The sequence below is a fragment of the Phyllobates terribilis genome, unplaced genomic scaffold (assembly GCF_046119375.1).
Source record: "Phyllobates terribilis strain yellow unplaced genomic scaffold, ASM4611937v1 Scaffold_4__5_contigs__length_816908805, whole genome shotgun sequence".
Classification (NCBI taxonomy): domain Eukaryota; kingdom Metazoa; phylum Chordata; class Amphibia; order Anura; family Dendrobatidae; genus Phyllobates; species Phyllobates terribilis.
Window position 1 is genome coordinate 93,667,411 of NW_027362764.1, and position 20,354 is coordinate 93,687,764.

The 20,354-nt window shown below is 42.3% G+C and overlaps 1 protein-coding gene across 1 annotated transcript in view; it reads right to left on the reverse strand.

The window, feature by feature from the left end:
- The window catches only part of PARD3 (par-3 family cell polarity regulator), a 693,471-nt gene that overhangs the window by 336,324 nt on the left and 336,793 nt on the right, over positions 1-20,354 (reverse strand). Inside the window, exon 11 of the mRNA XM_073676896.1 lies at positions 15,683-15,850. Within this exon, the coding sequence (XP_073532997.1) occupies positions 15,683-15,850 (168 nt within the window). The remainder of the gene's footprint in view (positions 1-15,682; positions 15,851-20,354) is intronic.

The following is a 20,354-nucleotide window of genomic DNA, read 5'->3' on the forward strand; positions in this document are numbered from 1 at the left end:
GCACGGCCTCACTACTGAGCATGTACATAAAGTGCAGCACAGCCTCACTACTGAGCATGTACATAAAGTGCAGCACAGCCTCACTACTCAACATGTACATAAAGTGCAGCACGGCCTCACTACTGAGCGTGTACATAAAGTGCAGCACGGCCTCACTACTGAGCATGTACATAAAATGCAGGACGGCTTCATTACTGAGCATGTACATAAAATGCAGGACGGCTTCATTACTGAGCATGTACATAAAGTGCAGCACGGCCTCACTACTGAGCATGTACATAAAGTGCAGCACGGCCTCACTACTGAGCATGTATATAAAGTGCAACACAGCCTCACTACTGAGCATGTGCATAAAGTGCAGCACGGCCTCACTACTGAGCATGTACATAAAGTGCAGCACGGCCTCACTACTGAGCGTGTACATAAAGTGCAGCACGGCCTCACTACTGAGCATGTATATAAAGTGCAGCACGGCCTCACTACTGAGCATGTACATAAAGTGCAGCACGGCCTCACTACTGAGCATGTATATAAAGTGCAGCACGGCCTCACTACTGAGCATGTATATAAAGTGCAGCACGGCCTCACTACTGAGCATGTACATAAAGAGCAGCACAGCCTCACTACTGAGCATGTACATAAAGTGCAGCACGGCCTCACTACTGAGCATGTACATAAAGTGCAGTACTGCCTCACTACTGAGCATGTACATAAAGTGCAGCACGGGCCTCACTACTGAGCATGTACATAAAGTGCAGCACGGGCCTCACTACTGAGCATGTACATAAAGTGCAGCACAGGCCTCACTACTGAGCATGCACATAAAGTGCAGCACGGCCTCACTACTGAGCATGTACATAAAGTGCAGCACGGGCCTCACTACTGAGCATGTACATAAAGTGCAGCACGGCCTCACTACTGAGCATGTACATAAAGTGCAGCACGGCCTCACTACTGAGCATGTATATAAAGTGCAACACAGCCTCACTACTGAGCATGTGCATAAAGTGCAGCACGGCCTCACTACTGAGCATGTACATAAAGTGCAGCACGGCCTCACTACTGAGCGTGTACATAAAGTGCAGCACGGCCTCACTACTGAGCATGTATATAAAGTGCAGCACGGCCTCACTACTGAGCATGTACATAAAGTGCAGCACGGCCTCACTACTGAGCATGTATATAAAGTGCAGCACGGCCTCACTACTGAGCATGTACATAAAGTGCAGCACGGCCTCACTACTGAGCGTGTACATAAAGTGCAGCACGGCCTCACTACTGAGCATGTATATAAAGTGCAGCACGGCCTCACTACTGAGCATGTACATAAAGTGCAGCACGGCCTCACTACTGAGCATGTATATAAAGTGCAGCACGGCCTCACTACTGAGCGTGTACATAAAGTGCAGCACGGCCTCACTACTGAGCATGTATATAAAGTGCAGCACGGCCTCACTACTGAGCGTGTACATAAAGTGCAGCACGGCCTCACTACTGAGCGTGTACATAAAGTGCAGCACGGCCTCACTACTGAGCATGTACATAAAGTGCAGCACGGGCCTCACTACTGAGCATGTACATAAAATGCAGCACGGCCTCACTACTGAGCATGTACATAAAGTGCAGCACGGCCTCACTACTGAGCATGTACATAAAATGCAGGACTGCTTCATTACTGAGCATGTACATAAAGTGCAGCACGGCCTCACTACTGAGCATGTACATAAAGTGCAGCACAGCCTCACTACTGAGCATGTACATAAAGTGCAGCACAGCCTCACTACTCAACATGTACATAAAGTGCAGCACGGCCTCACTACTGAGCGTGTACATAAAGTGCAGCACGGCCTCACTACTGAGCATGTACATAAAATGCAGGACGGCTTCATTACTGAGCATGTACATAAAATGCAGGACGGCTTCATTACTGAGCATGTACATAAAGTGCAGCACGGCCTCACTACTGAGCATGTATATAAAGTGCAACACAGCCTCACTACTGAGCATGTGCATAAAGTGCAGCACGGCCTCACTACTGAGCATGTACATAAAGTGCAGCACGGCCTCACTACTGAGCGTGTACATAAAGTGCAGCACGGCCTCACTACTGAGCATGTATATAAAGTGCAGCACGGCCTCACTACTGAGCATGTACATAAAGTGCAGCACGGCCTCACTACTGAGCATGTATATAAAGTGCAGCACGGCCTCACTACTGAGCATGTATATAAAGTGCAGCATGGCCTCACTACTGAGCATGTACATAAAGAGCAGCACAGCCTCACTACTGAGCATGTACATAAAGTGCAGCACGGCCTCACTACTGAGCATGCACATAAAGTGCAGCACGGGCCTCACTACTGAGCATGTACATAAAGTGCAGCACGGGCCTCACTACTGAGCATGTACATAAAGTGCAGCACAGGCCTCACTACTGAGCATGCACATAAAGTGCAGCACGGCCTCACTACTGAGCATGCACATAAAGTGCAGCACGGCCTCACTACTGAGCATGTACATAAAGTGCAGCACGGGCCTCACTACTGAGCATGTACATAAAGTGCAGCACGGCCTCACTACTGAGCATGTACATAAAGTGCAGCACGGCCTCACTACTGAGCGTGTACATAAAGTGCAGCACGGCCTCACTACTGAGCATGTACATAAAGTGCAGCACAGCCTCACTACTCAGCATGTACATAAATTGCAGCACAGATTCATCTCAACTAAAAGCCGAGATCCTTAGAACAGGAACAGAACAGACATTTACAGGACATTTCATAACTTTCCCAAATTCTTATGAAAACATTTACAGTACATCCTGCATTGTACTACTGAACCCAATTTATTTTATATGTTAGGAGTTGGAGTCGGTCCAACTCCACAGCCTTGCTAAAAGTGCTTGAAATATATTTCTAAAGCTTGGAATATCTGCTTGCTATCCCCTTAGTAGCAAGTCTGAATGGCATACAATTAATACCAGTTGGTGATCACAGCCACTGATATATTAATTGGCTTGATATGAAACCTGCCTTAGTATGTGCGTGTGCCCGAGGCAGCACTCGCATCACATGCTCCTTTCTGTTGAGAAGACAATCGGGGGCTTACCTCTGAAAAGCCACAAACAGTATTCAGGCATTTTGCTGCATTGGCCATTCATGTGAATGAGGAAAACCGCGCTCACGAGAGTTTGGTGCCTGTCTTAAGCCGCGTGGGTTAAAGTAAGGTTTGCACTGGAGGCATATCCAGATAGGATCTCAGTGGTAGGATCCAGGAGAATCCAGGAAGCAAAAAAACTACAGCACTCAAATGCGATGCAAAGTAAATGTGATTTTTTTGGGGGGGAGATCAACATAAGGTAGAGATCCATAATATCATCAATGGCCAATGTTTCGGCCCATCCCAGACCTTTGTCAGGGCTTGAGACCAATAACGGCAATGTGTGTTGCTGTATCTTTATTAAGCTGGCTTTAAAAGCGCACTCGACCATGACATTCTGCGCAGCTAAAAAGACAAAAAAACGCCAGAAAAGATGGGAAAATTTAATGTTTTAAGCTCCATTATTCTCTTCAAGTGAATGGCTTCATCAGGGGAATGTCTGAATACTGTTTTTGAGCTATTTGAACAGAACCAGTCAAAGGAGTGCTTAGCGTGGAGCACAATGTGTTTTGACCCCTCTCTGAGAATAGATAGACCCATTTTGACAGGGACGAACATGAAGGATGTCAATCTCTGTACTATGCTGCAAAATATGCTGGTGCTATATAGGCAACAAGAATAAATTACAACAGGTGTGTTTGGTTTACCTTTTGGTTAGTATAACAATTACTCTGGAGACTTTGTACAAGTATATCTACCTCTTTATTTCCATTTCTCTAAAGACTTATTTTATGTTGTAATTTTCTCTCTACAAGTCCCAGAAACACAGGTCTTAAAGGAAATTAGGGACCACCAGAAGGACAGAAGTTAGCTAATGGGGCGATAATATAGGGTACTTAGTGGACACTGTTTTGGTCAGTCAGGCCTGGGTCCTACTCTGCCCCCATCTACATTGAGGTCTGCTGACACTGGGTGATGTTTAATTTTAGAGATAGGACCATCCAGAATGGGGACACCTTGTCGCGGTGGGATGGCTATTACACTTTTTTTGATCAACACAATGTTAACCAAGTACCCAATGTTATTTACATTTACTTTTTATTTACTTACAGCAGAGTAATTGCTCATTTTGTTTTTATCTTAGGTTTTGTCTGTTCGGTGGCTACAGTGTGAATGTGTACCTAGAGTTGGCACTTATACCAACAGATGTTCTGGTTCATTTCTTTGGTTTTGTTTTTCAAGCAGATATAAAACAAATACTAAAGGAAGGGGATAAAAAGGCAGTCATTACATTAAACATAATAAACCAGAAGTGGAGTGGCTGTAAAAGCTTGCTACACCGTTCTATTAAAGACACACCTACTATATTATTTCCCACTATTTAAATAGTGCATACATATTCCACGGTGCTGTACAGAGATTGTCACCATGACCATTCACATCAGACCCTGTGCCCGATGGGGATCCCAATTTACTTTCCATATTACGGACACAATCACACACAATACACACTAGGATCCATGCCACAGGAAGTCCGAGCATATTTTTATAGTGTGGGAGAAAACTGAAGCAAATATGGGGAGAAAATATTTAATTTACATGATTCTAAATTAAATCTTGTCCAGAAACCGTCTCCATGTCCTGAAATTGTTATTTTTTTTGTTTATTTTTTTTACACTTTCCAGTGTGTACCACAAACATGCGAGTCTGAGGGTGAGGAATTTAAAGGGGGTTTCCCATAGACAAAAGTTGATTTTAATCAATAGATCTTGGAATAACTTCCACAATTGGATGCGTTTAATGAGCACCTGTCATCAGGATTGTGCTTAGTAAACCACATACACTGCCAGGTGGGCGACATTACACTGAGTAAAATGATACCTTTGTTGATGAAATCCGTCCTGTGGCTCTTTTATAATCTTTATTTTCAGTTCTGCCATAACGATATGCTCGTGCTCTGGGACGGGACTTTAGGGAGGGGCTGTAGCTGGTGCTCCCATTATGTATTCGTATCTCTGGCCTCTGCCATGTCACTGAGCTTTCAGTGACCTGCCTACTATTTTAAATACTGCCTTTGTAATTTCTCTGTCAATGTGAAATTTACATGTCCCAAAATGGCCGCCAGCGCCCGAGCATGCGTAGTAGCATCTTTCAGTTGAAGATGCTACTGCGCAGGCGTCATTTTGCTTTTGGAAAAAGAATTTGAGTGCAGCAATATGGCGCCACGCATGAACAGTAGAATCTCTCGGCAACCGAGAAATGCTACTGCACAAGCGCGGGTGGCAGCGGCCATATTGCTGCAGGCAAGTTTCTTTTTCCTGTAGAAAAATGGCGCCCGCGTGTGCACAGTAGCATCGGTGACCGAAAGATGCTACTGTGAATGCGCAGACGCCTGCAGCCATTTTGGGACATGTAAATTTCACATTGGCAGAGAAATAACAATTGCAGTATTTAAAATAGTAGGCAGGTCACTGAAAGCACAGTCACCTGTCAGAGGCCTGAAATAGGAATACATAATGAGAGCACCAGCTACAGCCCCTCCCTAAATTCCTGCCCCAGAGCACGAGCAGATCATTATGGCAGAACTGAAAATAAAGATTATAAAAGAACCACTGGACGTATTTCATCAACAAAGGTATCATTTTACTCAGTGTAATTGCGCCCACCTGACAGTGTATGTAGTTTACTAAGCACAATCCTGATGACAGGTGCGCTTTAAATAAAATGTTCCGGTGCTGAGTTAATCTTATATATGTGCCACTGCTGTGTAATGTGTAATGGCTGTGTCTGAGTGTGCAGGACATGGTCTGATCATACCTCAGCTCCTGGGCAGGGGGAGGGGAAGCAAAAGAGTATACAGACAATACAGCAGGGGATCACACCTTATTCTCTATGTGAGGCAAAATATTTCCCTGCCTGTTTTTAAACAATGTTTTACTTCAAAGAAAGAATCATTTGCAATCCTGTGCTGTAATGTCTGTATACTTTTTTTCTACTCCCTCCGGACAGGAGCCGTGGTATAATCAGATCATGTCCCTGCATGGTGAGACACAGCCATTACACAGTACACAGCAGGGACACATTTATAAGATTATCTCAGCACAGGAACATTGTATTTAAACACATCCAATTGTGGAAGTTATTATTATTCCAAGACCTATTGATTAAAATCAACTCTTGTTCGTGGGAAAACCTCTTTAAGCATAAAACTGGCCATACATAAGAGATCACTGTCAGTCGAACTGTTCTTTCAGTAGACCGCTCGCTCTCACGACGCTCCCATACACATTAGCACTTTGCTGACGGTTCATGAGTTGTTTATTGGGAGAGAGGAAAAAGCAGCAGCCAAACACCTCTCATCTCTCTTGCAAAGAAACGATTGTCATAGTTTTGCCTCTATACAAGTCACTAGTGCGACCACACTTATATACTGTGTACAGTTTTGGGCTCCAGTGTATACGAAGAACATAGCTGAACTAGTGCAGGTGCAGAGAAGAGCGACCAAGGTTATTAAGGGAATGGGTGAACTGCAATACCAAGACAGGTTATTACACTTGGGGTTATTCAGTTTAGAAAAACTAAGGCTTAGGGGCGATCTTATTACAGTGTACAAATATATGAAGTAACAGTACAGCGATCTTTCCAGTGTTCTTTTTACATCTAGACCTGCAACAGTGACGAGGGAGCATCCTTCATGTCTGGAAGAAAGAAGGTTCAATCAAAATCACAGACGTAGATTCTTTACTGTAAAAGCAGTGAGACTATGGAACTCTCTGCACATGATGTTATGAGGGTTGATTCACTAAAAAAGTTCAAGGATGGCCTGGATGACTTCTTTTAAAACATGTCCTGGATGACTTTTAAAAAAAAATGTTATATTATAAGCTATGACTATTAGATTCTGTATTGGGACGTTGATCCAGGGAACTAGTCTGATTGCCGTATGTGAAGTCAGGAAGGAATTTTTCCCTTAATAGAGAGCAAATAGGCTCTGCCTCATGATGTTTTTGACTTCCGCTGGATCAATATGTTAGGCTATAGGTTGAACTTTATGGGCTTATGTCTACCTTCAGCCTTAAAAACCATGAAACGGTGATCCTATTATACCCAACTTAAGTCGAGAGTAGGTAGGTTTCCATACAAATCAGATGATGTTAAGCTCACTTTGTGAGGTCTACCTCTAATCCCCAGGTCCAGGTGGGTATACCTGACGGTGGTACATCTGGCAATGGCATATTGGGAGAAAGGACGTGGAACGCAGAGGAGTCCCGAGAGCAGCAGAACAGATGAAGGAAAGGCAGCAGGGATAGAAGCAGGTTAGCACAGTGTGTGTACCAAACTAGATAGAGACTTGAAACACAATCCCAAGACACTGGTGCGTGGCCTAATGGGCCTTAAATAGGATCATGGAGATGAGATCACTGAGCCACGCCGGGCAACCTGCAAAACCTGACGTGGAACACAACAGAGGACAGCAGATAGAGGTGAAGGAAGTGAAGCCTGAGATACCCGGCACAGGAGTATAACACTCAGCCCCACTAATTTTCATCTCATGTGTATGAGGGACCGTAAATCTTTAAGGGAGTACAAACAGGCAAATTTTCTCTGTCACTGTGCAATATGCTTTAATTGATGAGGGGAACCCGAGATAAATCCTTATTTCTGTAGTTACTGTGAAAAAAAAAAAACACTTTGAAGCCAATAAAACAGTGGGGACTTGGCGGAGAGCCAAGTATATAAATAGGGGAGGGATCGGGGAAGGAAAGCAAGACATTCCAAGCACATGAGCGGAGGAGGTCAGAGAGTCTGCTAAGAAGATTCCCATTCCAACACTCCTGCCTAATACAAATGAGATATTTAATGAAGCTCTGAATGGTAGCCTTATCTTCCCTGTTTGATACGCGCTGGGGAGATTTACTGCAATAAAGGGTCAACACAATTACAATTGGAAGCACGTCAAGCTGCAGGAGAACAATAAACTTGCAATGCCAGTGAATTAGACTCAATAAGGCTTAAATTGCAAAATAAGGATTTGTTTTATTAGTTTTTACATAAAATGCAGATTAGGAGTGACAGCTTCACTAAAACATGAATTAATCACTGCTCAGAGCGGCTGGAGGCAGAAAAGTGAAATAAATAAGGTAGAATTAAAGAGTTTACAAAGGTACGTGAGGATCAATTGGATCATTTGTGGGTTTAAGGCGGCAATCATCAGTCCAGGATAAGACATTACACAGGAAAGGAGACTCAGCACTACTGTCCACACAAAGACTGTTACTGTAACTGGTACAAATAGGAAAGAATAAAAAATATTCAGTATGGGGAACCACACAATTCTTAATTCATCTTTTTTTTCCCCTTTCTTCAATGATTGAAACCACAGAATTAAAATAAAAAACACAACTATTCATGGAATCAGAATGTTGCATTTTCTTGACTATTCTATTAGGTATTTAAGGCACAGGGTATTCTTTAGCTCCATTTATGAAAACTGGGTGCCCAATCAAGCCAAACACATTGAAAGAGAAATATCAAAACTCATTTAAAAGGAAAAATGGATATCAATGGAAACCAACCAATCAGGTCAACAAGTATGCAGAAATAATCCGAGGCACTCAGCATCTTACAATTCAAGTGTTTTCATTTAAGAGTAACATAAGCTTTACTAAAAGCCTTGAGAAAGCGAGCATGCACCATAGTCTGAGCCTAAACCAGCCTCTTGCAGTTCCTGTGTAGTAAAGGACCGTGGAGGTGGAGTTGGAGTCTGTGTCCATTTTGGTGGAGTTGGAATAAAATGGACAGACTCCTAAAATATGTAATAAATTGGGTACAGTAGTACAATGCAGTATGTGCTGTAAATGTTTCCATAAGAATTTGGGAAAGTTATGAAATGTCAGATAAATGTCTGTTCTGTTCCTGATCTAAGGATCTCGGCTTTTAGTTGAGATGAATCTGTGCTGCACTTTATGTACACGCTCAGTAGTGAGGCCGTGCTGCACTTTATGTACACGCTCAGTAGTGAGGCCGTGCTGCACTTTATGTACACGCTCAGTAGTGAGGCACGTGCTGCACTTTATGTTCATGCTCAGTAGTGAGGCCCGTGCTGCACTTTATGTACACGCTCAGTAGTGAGGCCGTGCTGCACTTTATGTACACGCTCAGTAGTGAGGCCGTGCTGCACTTTATGTACACGCTCAGTAGTGAGGCAGTGCTGCACTTTATGTACATGCTCAGTAGTGAGGCCCGTGCTGCACTTTATGTACATGCTCAGTAGTGAGGCCGTGCTGCACTTTATGTACATGCTCAGTAGTGAGGCCGTGCTGCACTTTATGTACATGCTCAGTAGCGAGGCCGTGCTGCACTTTATGTACATGCTCAGTAGTGAGGCTGTGCTGCACTTTATGTACATGCTCAGTAGTGAGGCCTGTGCTGCACTTTATGTACATGCTCAGTAGCGAGGCCGTGCTGCATTTTATGTACATGCTCAGTAGTGAGGCCGTGCTGCACTTTATGTACATGCTCAGTAGTGAGGCCGTGCTGCATTTTATGTACATGCTCAGTAGTGAGGCCGTGCTGCACTTTATGTACATGCTCAGTAGTGAGGCCCGTGCTGCACTTTATGTACATGCTCAGTAGTGAGGCCGTGCTGCACTTTATGTACATGCTCAGTAGTGAGGCCGTGCTGCACTTTATGTACATGCTCAGTAGTGAGGCCCGTGCTGCACTTTATGTACATGCTCAGTAGTGAGGTTGTGCTGCATTTTATGTACATGCTCAGTAGTGAGGCCGTGCTGCACTTTATGTACATGCTCAGTAGTGAGGCCGTGCTGCACTTTATGTACATGCTCAGTAGTGAGGTCGTGCTGCATTTTATGTACATGCTCAGTAGTGAGGCCGTGCTGCACTTTATGTACATGCTCAGTAGTGAGGCTGTGCTGCACTTTATGTACATGCTCAGTAGTGAGGCTGTGCTGCACTTTATGTACATGCTCAGTAGTGAGGCCGTGCTGCATTTTATGTACATGCTCAGTAGTGAGGCCGTGCTGCATTTTATGTACATGCTCAGTAGTGAGGCCGTGCTGCACTTTATGTACATGCTCAGTAGTGAGGCCGTGCTGCACTTTATGTACACGCTCAGTAGTGAGGCCGTGCTGCACTTTATGTACATGCTCAGTAGTGAGGCCGTGCTGCACTTTATGTACATGCTCAGTAGTGAGGCCGTGCTGCACTTTATGTACATGCTCAGTAGTGAGGCCCGTGCTGCACTTTATGTACATGCTCAGTAGTGAGGCCGTGCTGCATTTTATGTACATGCTCAGTAGTGAGGCAGTGCTGCACTTTATGTACATGCTCAGTAGTGAGGCAGTGCTGCACTTTATGTACATGCTCAGTAGTGAGGCTGTGCTGCACTTTATGTACACGCTCAGTAGTGAGGCCGTGCTGCACTTTATGTACATGCTCAGTAGTGAGGCCGTGCTCCATTTTATGTACATGCTCAGTAGTGAGGCTGTGCTGCACTTTATGTACATGCTCAGTAGTGAGGCTGTGCTGCATTTTATGTACATGCTCAGTAGTGAGGCCGTGCTGCACTTTATGTACATGCTCAGTAGTGAGGCCCGTGCTGCACTTTATGTACATGCTCAGTAGTGAGGCTGTGATGCACTTTATGTACACGCTCAGTAGTGAGGCCGTGCTGCACTTTATGTACATGCTCAGTAGTGAGGCCGTGCTATGGAGTCTGAGTCGGAAGTCAGGTTTGGCTTACCGGCTTCACAGCCCTTGGACATACTACATAATTTGCCAGAGGACTGTTATTCTACATGGGCAACTAATGGAGTAATCACTTTCTTATTCCAAAGGGTCTCTGAAAGAAAAACCCATGTGTCAGTCAACGCTATTTTCTGCCCATTCAACAAGAAAAGCATTTCTGAGGTCAGACACTGATATTGGAAAAGTGGGCCGTGCTCACAATCTTCGTTAATTCAACACAAATGTTAAGTTGAGGTCAGAGCTCTCCGGCAGTTATGGTCTTCCACACAAAACACTTCCAACCATGCATTTATAGACTTTGCTTTGTGCACTGAGCACAGTCATGTCAGAATAGAAAAAGCTCTACCCCAAACCTTTTTGACAGTGAGGGTGTTCAATGAGTGGAACAGGCGGCCATGAGAGGTGGTGAGTTCTCTTTCAATGGAAGTCTTCACACAGAGGCTGGACAGACATCTGTCTGAGATGGTTTAGTGAATCCTGCATTGAGTAGGGGGGTTGGACCAGATGACCCTGGAGGACCCCTCCAACTCTAACATTCTATGAAACTGTTACCAGAAAAATGTCCAAAATTTCTCGGTATGCTGAACCATTGAGTTTTCTCTTCACTGGGGCCTAGTTCAACCCTGAAAACCAAGCACATAACATTGTCCGCCTTTCACCAAACTTTGTAGTTGGTAAAATGCAGTCAAGCACGTAAAATTCTCCTGCCATTTGTCAAACTCAAACTCGACCAACTGACTGCCATATAGTGAACACGAGTTGTCATTCCCCAGAAGACATTTCCACTTCTCCAGAGTCCAGTGGTGGCTTCTTTACACCACTCTACACTTTACATTGTTGTTGGTGATGTAAGGCTTGCTTGCAGCTGTTTGGTCATGGGAACATGAAGCTCCAGACACATAATTTGTGTGCTGATGTTAATACCAGCGGAGGTTTGAACTTCAGAATTACTGAGTCAGTCGAGCCACGGTGACTTGTTTCAGTGGTTCTTAAATTGCTTCCACTTTTCAATGAAACCATCCAGAGTTGACTGGGAAATGTCAGAGGGAAAACGCTTTCATCAACTGACTTTACAACCGTGGCTTCCTATTGCTTGAATTCAGTGAGCTCTTTAGAAGGAACCATGCTTTCTCAGATGTCTTAAGGCAGTCTGCATGGTTAGGTACTCCATATTGGCAATACTGCTTAGTTATGGAGAAGCTGAAGAGTAGTGAACGTATCTATTCAGTGATAGCTAATGACAAACCTGCGAGCACTGTACTACAGGCCATATACCTTAGGTTGGAAAAATTCAGATTGGCGTAATCATATACAAGGGGTATTTTTTGTATCCATTTTAGCAATAAACATTAGAATGGAAACCATAAGTTTAAGGATTTCAACCAGTGTTTAGGAAGCTGCAAAATCACTAAGGAGCTTTGAAGTGCCACATGTCTAATTATTGGCATTTAGCGGTATGTAAATCTATAGCAATGCATTCCCATAAATGCTTGTTCAGATTATAAAGATTTTTGCTTGCTGTGTGAAGTGGATGACAGGTCTCCTTCAACTTTAATAGAGCAAAAACAATCTTCTGGTAGTAATCTCCACCATCGCCGGTATGGGTTTACTCAAGGTTGGCTTGCAGCTGTTATTGAGTTTGCCCCCTAAGGAGAAGGACGGACACTCTCCGCTCATCTTTCCATACATGGATCTGTCAGTCTGTAAGGAGTGCGGTCAGCAGCACACGTGTTATCCAGGTGTATAAAGGGAATTGCTCTCCATTCATATGGTTCAGATTATACTCAGAAGTTTAAACATTACAGTTCGAGATGCAGGTTTTTACTGATTTAAATTTTTGTTATTTTAGGTGGAAATACTCTGAAAATTAAGATGTCTGGTACAGTCACAGTTAAAAGAAAGAAGAAAAAAAAGGCATACTGAAAACATTGAGATCATGACACACTTGGAACAACTCACACGCATATAAAATAGTCCTACCTGTCAAGTACTGATCCAAATGCTTCTAACGGGAGGAATTTCTTAAAGGGGTATTCTCAGGTTATTAAATTGTTTTGGTTAAATAGTATGAAAATATACAAGTTTGTAATTGACTTGCTATTTCTATCTGCTGTCATTCTCCTGCTTTGAAAGATTTTATCTTACATAGTGTACAGCTGGTTTCCAAGAAGCTTGGCCACCAGAGTCTGGTGGAGTATGCTCATTAGTTACATTTCATTAACTCCTAACATGCCAGCTCTCTCCAGCCCAATGATTTCTATACAACAGGTAGCTGCTCACCTTACGCCCCCCTCAGCTCCTGACCAAAATGCTCTCATTAGTCTTATAAAAGTAGAATCACAATTCTGCCTGGAATCCACCTGAAAAATAGCTGCTAAAGTGTCCCATAAAACAAACATAATTCACAGCAATGTCAAAGCGATACTGCTGTGCACATCTTATGTTACTTGTTTTAACCGCTTCAGAGTTCAGAAAACTTCAATAGGTTAAAAGAAGTCTCATGCTCACTCCTTGGATGGCTTCCATCAGGAAGCCACCTGCTCTCTATACTTAACAGGATTAAGTAAAAGACACCAGTGGTGTAGCCACCCCAGGAAAACAACTGCTATCTTGGAAAACTTGGTGTCTGTGCTAGTGTTTAAAAGATGCAATGTTCACACATTCTAAAATCAGTCTTTTTTTTTACCTGGAGGTACAACATTTTTGGAATTATAATTGAGCTTGATTCAAGGGGTAACATTTCTCCTTGCAGAGGAGCATGCCTAACATGCCAGGGTGAGAAGACTTTTAAGCCTCAATGCTCCTTTGGGAAATATGCAAATTGTCTCTTCATAGAGTTAGAGGACTAGAACTGTAGTGCCACCTATAGGAAGTAGCAATCCTAAAAGTCAATATCAACCGTCTAACGAGCTTCTTCATATGACTTAGGATAAAAGCCAAAACCAAAATCTCAAATTGCGGCTTAAAAGTCTCCTCACCTTGGCATGTCAGGCTTAACATGTCACTCTCCGCAAGGAGAAACATTACCTTTTGGATCCCAGCCAGACGCCTCTCACCCAGCCAAACCAGATCTCAAACTTTGCACTGACGAAGGGCAGTACCCCTAAACACAGTGTCTGCAAATTGAGATTTTGGTTTTTATGCTAAGTCATGTGACAAAGCTCATTAGAGTCGATATTGACTTTTAAGATTGCTGCTTCCAATAGGTGGCGCTAGAGTTCTAGTTCTCTTCCTCGCTGAAGAAAAAATTGGCAACTGAGCTTGAAAAAGGCTAAGCAAAGAGGCGAAATGTAGCTCACCTCAAGTCTGAAATAACGATCTACTGATGCGGAAACCTGGATGACGCCTCCTTTACTATTTCACGAAAATGCTTCTTTAACAATTGGCGTCCTTACAAATCTTTAATTACTCCGTATATTCCTGATAGATAGCAAATGCCTATGAGCCAAATGCATAGGATTTTTTTCTAAAATGTCAACAATAATAATTTGCTAATAAAGTGCACCCTGTGCCTGCTGCAAAATACTCTCCGAAATCTGATTAAAAAAGGATTTTTCATTGACAAAAAGGAACTAATATATATGCCTTCAAAAAGCAAAGGTGCGGATATAAATCACACGCATATGTACGACATTATAACAGAAAGTTCCCTAAAACTAGTTCCCTCCGTGCCACACAAACAACTATTTAAAGGCCTTCTGTACACCCAGTTTTGAAATTCTGAACTATGAAGAAAAATAAAGTTGGAATTTTTTTTTTATTTTATTTTTATTAGTAGTATATCTCACATTTTTATTTCACTACTTAGCAACGACAGAATAACTCTTGGAATGGCATAATTACTATTAATCTCCACTTACTACTGCAATGTTAATTAGGGTTAACCCTTTTAGTTAAGCCCCACTAGTAACAATGCACACAGCACCACCTACAGGCTGCAATCTGGTACTGAGACAGGGGCACCACCGGCAAATGATGGGAGCTCCTCTAAGGCCTCATTCAGACGTCCGTGAACCACGTACAAGTTCTATCTGAAACTTTCATGGACAGAACATGTATACATTATAATCTATGGAGCTGTTGCACATGTCTTTTTTTGCTGACAGTGTGCCTGCAAAAGAAATCACAGATGAAACACTGATGAAAAAAAAAAAAAAACACTGATGAAAATCTGATCTAAAACATATACGAGAAAAATCATGGACGTCTCAACATGAGTGCTAAATAAAATGGTAGAAAATGTGCAAAAGTTAATATGTAATTAAGTTTCTCCTAAAGATTCTGCAAAGTTATAGTGGTTGTGAACTATGAAATGTAATTTGTAACCAGGTTTCTGTTACCACATCTGAGAGCAGAATGATGTAGGGGTAGAGATCCTGATTCCAGCGATGTATCACACTGGGCTGCTTGCTGCAGTTTTGATAAAAATCACTGTTTTATCTGCTGCAGTTCTCTGAATGCTGAGCTCTGTATAACCCCGCCCACACCACTGATTGGCAGAAAGCTGCCAATCAGTGGTGGGGTTAGGGTTATATAGAGCGAATGAATATGGAGGACTATATGGCAAAAAGGTTTATTAGTCCTCTAGTGATAATCTCCTGATGATTTTATCAAAATGACAGCAAGCAGCTCAGTAAGTGACATATTGCTGGAATCAGCGTCTCTATCTCTACATTATGCTGTTCTCAGATCAGGTGGAAAAAAACAGGTGACAGATTCCCTTTAAGGGGCTAAATTTTACTGAACTAAAACCCTCATAAAGGTCACTGATCATTCAAATTGGTGATAAAAACTTTTAAGTGTTGAGCTTTACCTCGTTCCTCTTTATTCTCCTGGCTACTATAAGCTGAATCATTCCTCGCCTATTCCCTTCCGTTGACATAGACTTGCGCAGAGTTTCCATGGCATCTTGATTTGTTTTGCCAAGTAGAGATTCACCATTGACAGCGACAAGCTGGTCATTCACACGAAGCCGACCGTCCTATTAGGTGTAAGAGAACAGGGGTCAGACACGTAAACTAATACAGACATTATATAGAGTATAGTATAGAGCTGCTACCAGTAACTGCATCTTCTGACTTATTCTCCAAGTGTTCAATGACAATAGGAGTTTCATCTAGAGCAGAAGAATTTCAATACCTAAGCAAAAAAAAAAAGAATAGGCGCCCTTTGGGATGACCATAACCGGCCACTTATAGTATCCATAACATAGCTACAATTCCCATCTAGCACCTCGTCAAAAGCCGATTGCAGATTAAAGTGATTTCTATATGATAACAGCTGCCGGTTAAAAGATAAAACATTTTTCAGAACCAGGACAATTTATCCTTAACGGTGTTGTCTGGCCTTGGGGTACAAGTCTGTAGTTACTCTATGTGACTGCAGACTTGTGAATCCTCCCAGCTTGCAAACTGCACACTGTGAGGAATATCTGGTGCCAGGAACGGGCAGTCATGTGAACGGACAGTCATGTGACCGCAAGTATGCGATTAGCATACTTCCGGACACATTCTGACCAGACATGTCCTGACTCGCTCATTACACTTGCATTGAGCGAGGCCGCACACGTCTAGTCGGCACTTGACCACATGTATGCAAATCACATACTTCCGGTCATGCATCTGCCGCTCCCAGCACCGGGGAATCCTCACAGAGCAAAGTCAAAGAGTGACTGCAGACTTGCACCCCAAGGAGCACACTATTTTCCCGCCTAATGGCTTTCTTACTTCCTCACTGAAGATGGTGCATACTGATGGTTGACGGTTTGGAGAGTGGTTGCCCGAACTGTCCGCTCTATGATGCTGCAGAGGGAGCTTTGCCTCTGTTGCATCAAAGGAGCACGGGGGAAGAGAAGTGCTTACAAGACCTATAAGAAAGTGCTGCGCTTTTTGCCTAGGAGATCAGTCACTACTGATAGACTGCAGCAGTAACTAGTAATCTAAGCAACGAACAGTCAACACAATTGACAATCCCTCTGTCCTTGAGATTTTTAACAAAAAGTAAAATAAAAACTTGCTTATTTTGTGCTTTGCAATTTTGCTCTTTTAAGATGAGACACCTCCTTCAAGGAGAATTATTTTTTCTTTTTTTTTCGATTCCATCAGTTATGTATTTTTTTTTGCATGATGAGATGAACTTTAGTTTGGTGCTTTTTTGGTACACAAACATTTAGCCTTTAAATTATATTTTTTAGAAAGTGCAAAAATATTTTTTTTTCCTGTGGTACAACAATTATGATTTCATTGCACAGGCCATAACCATTGTGAGGACACCAATATATTATGTGTGTCATGGCGCTGAGAACTTTTGACAACTTTTTTTTAAAGAATCTTTATTTATTTCACTTCCAGTTGATGGCGGCATACCTGGTGGGATACCGAGAGAGATCAGATCAGAGGTTTCCCTGATCATCAGCATTACAGTGGCACTGTGGTTGTGTAACACCGGAATATCAATGGTTTCGACTTCAATGGCACAATGGTAGTGCCTGCCTGATCAGCATATGCCAGCTACTCACGTATTACAAGTTACACATTAATGCTAGGGGCAAAAACAATTTCCCTTCCAGCCATACCACGTCAGACAAAAACAAAACCTAAATAAAGTTATAAAATGACTGACAGTGCAAAAGATCGCCCTAGATAACAGAAGTCGGCCTGATATTAGCCATAGGAGACTTGAAATTGAAATAAAACATTATTGGTTCAAATATTTTTTTTCCAATTTTGACCTGAAAATCAACAAATGAATAGTATCAGTAGATCGAGCAGAGGTGTACAACTCCCAGAAGAGATATACAGCCAGATATAATCTCAACGTATACGGTATATTGATTTTCATCCCTCTCAGAAGGAGAAAAAAGTAATTGGAAGTGCAATGTTATACATTATTGATCAGTATATATCACTTTGCAGACTGTAACATTGGGATTATGCATTGCAAATTACGTTTACGCAATTATCATCGGTAAACTATCAAAAGTGCAGATTACAGAGAAAGAATCGCTGCTTAGATCTCTTCCATCTCCACAAAAGTGTGTGAGAAATGCAAAAAATAAAAAATAAATAATAATTATATATATATATATATATATATATATATATATATATATATATATATATATATATATATATATACAGTACAGACCAAAAGTTTGGACACACCTTCTCATTTAAAGATTTTTTTGTATTTTCATGACTATGAAAATTGTACATTCATACTGAAGGCATCAAAACTATGAATTAACACATGTGGAATTATATACTTAACAAAAAAGTGTGAAACAACTGAAAATATGTCTTATATTCTAGGTTCTTCAAAGTAGCCACCTTTTGCTTTGATGACTGCTTTGCACACTCTTGGCATTCTCTTGATGAGCTTCAAGAGGTAGTCACCGGAAATGGTCTTCCAACAATCTTGAAGGAGTTCCCAGAGATGCTTAGCACTTGTTGGCCCTTTTGCCTTCACTCTGCGGTCTAGCTCACCCCAAACCATCTCGATTGGGTTCAGGTCTGGTGACTGTGGAGGCCAGGTCACCTGGCGTAGCACCCCATCACTCTCCTTCTTGGTCAAATAGCCCTTACACAGCCTGGAGGTGTGTTTGGGGTATTTGTCCTGTTGAAAAATAAATGATGGTCCAACTAAACGCAAACCAGATGGAATAGCATGCCGCTGCAAGATGCTGTGGTAGCCATGCTGGTTCAGTATGCCTTCAATTTTGAATAAATCCCCAACAGTGTCACCAGCAAAGCACCCCCACACCATCACACCTTCTCCTCCATGCTTCACGGTGGGAACCAGGCATGTAGAATCCATCCGTTCAACTTTTCTGCGTCGCACAAAGACACAGTGTTTGGAACCAAAGATCTCAAATTTGGACTCAGACCAAAGCACAAATTTCCACTGGTCTAATGTCCATTCCTTGTGTTCTTTAGACAAAACAAGTCTCTTCTGCTTGTTGCCTGTCCTTAGCAGTGGTTTCCTAGCAGCTATTTTACGATGAAGGCCTGCTGCACAAAGTCTCCTCTTAACAGTTGTTGAAGAGATGTGCCTGCTGCTAGAACTCTGTGTGGCATTGACCTGGTCTCTAATCTGAGCTGCTGTTAACCTGCGATTTCTGAGGCTGGTGACTCGGATAAACTTATCCTCAGAAGCAGAGGTGACTCTTGGTCTTCCTTTCCTGGGGCGGTCCTCATGTGAGCCAGTTTCTTTGTAGCGCTTGATGGTTTTTGCAACTGCACTTGGGGACACTTTCAAAGTTTTCCCAATTTTTCGGACTGACTGACCTTCATTTCTTAAAGTAATGATGGCCACTCATTTTTCTTTACTTAGCTGCTTTTTTTCTTGTCATAATACAAATTCTAACAGTCTATTCAGTAGGACTATCAGCTGTGTATCCACCTGACTTCTGCACAACACAACTGATGGTCCCAACCCCATTTATAAGGCAAGAAATCCCACTTATTAAACCTGACAGGGCACACCTGTGAAGTGAAGACCATTTCTGGTGACTACCTCTTGAAGCTCATCAAGAGAATGCCAAGAGTGTGCAAAGCAGTCAGGTGGCTACTTTGAAGAACCTAGAATATAAGACATATTTTCAGTTGTTTCACACTTTTTTGTTAAGTATATAATTCCAAATGTGTTAATTCATAGTTTTGATGCCTTCAGTGTGAATGTACAATTTTCATAGTCATGAAAATACAGAAAAATCTTTAAATGAGAAGGTGTGTCCAAACTTTTGGTCTGTACTGTATATATATACACATACACACACTGTGTTTATTATTATTAGGCAAGTTGTATTTTAGAGGATTATTTTTATTATTGATCAACTTCTCAATCAACCCAAAAGACTCATAAATATCCAAGCTTAATAATTTTGGAAGTTGGAGTGTTTTTTTTTTAGATTTGGCTATCTTAGGAGGATATCTGTTTGTGCAGGTAACAATAACTGTGCAGAATTATTAGGCAACTTAATAAAAACCAAATATAATCCCATCTCACTTGTTTATTTTCACCAGGTAAACCAATATCAGTGCACAACATTTAGAAATAAACATTTCTGACATGCAAAAACAAAAACAAAAAAAATTAGTGATGAATATAGCCACCTTTCTTTATGATGACACTCAACAGCCTTCCATCCATAGATTCTGTCAGTTGCTTGATCTGTTTTCGATCAACATTGCGTGCAGCAGCCACCACAGCCTCCCAGACACTGTTTCGAGAGGTGTACTGTTTTCCCTCCCTGTAGATCTCACATTTTATGATGGACCACAGGTTCTCTATGGGGTTCAGGTGAACAAGTGAGCCATGTCATTATTTTTTCTTCTTTTAGACCTTTACTGGCCAGCCACGCTGTGGAGTAGTTGGATGCATGTGATGGAGCATTGTCCTGCATGAAAATCATGTTTTTCTTGAACGATACCGACTTCTTCCTGTACCACTGCTTGAAGAAGTTGTCTTCCAGAAACTGGCAGTAG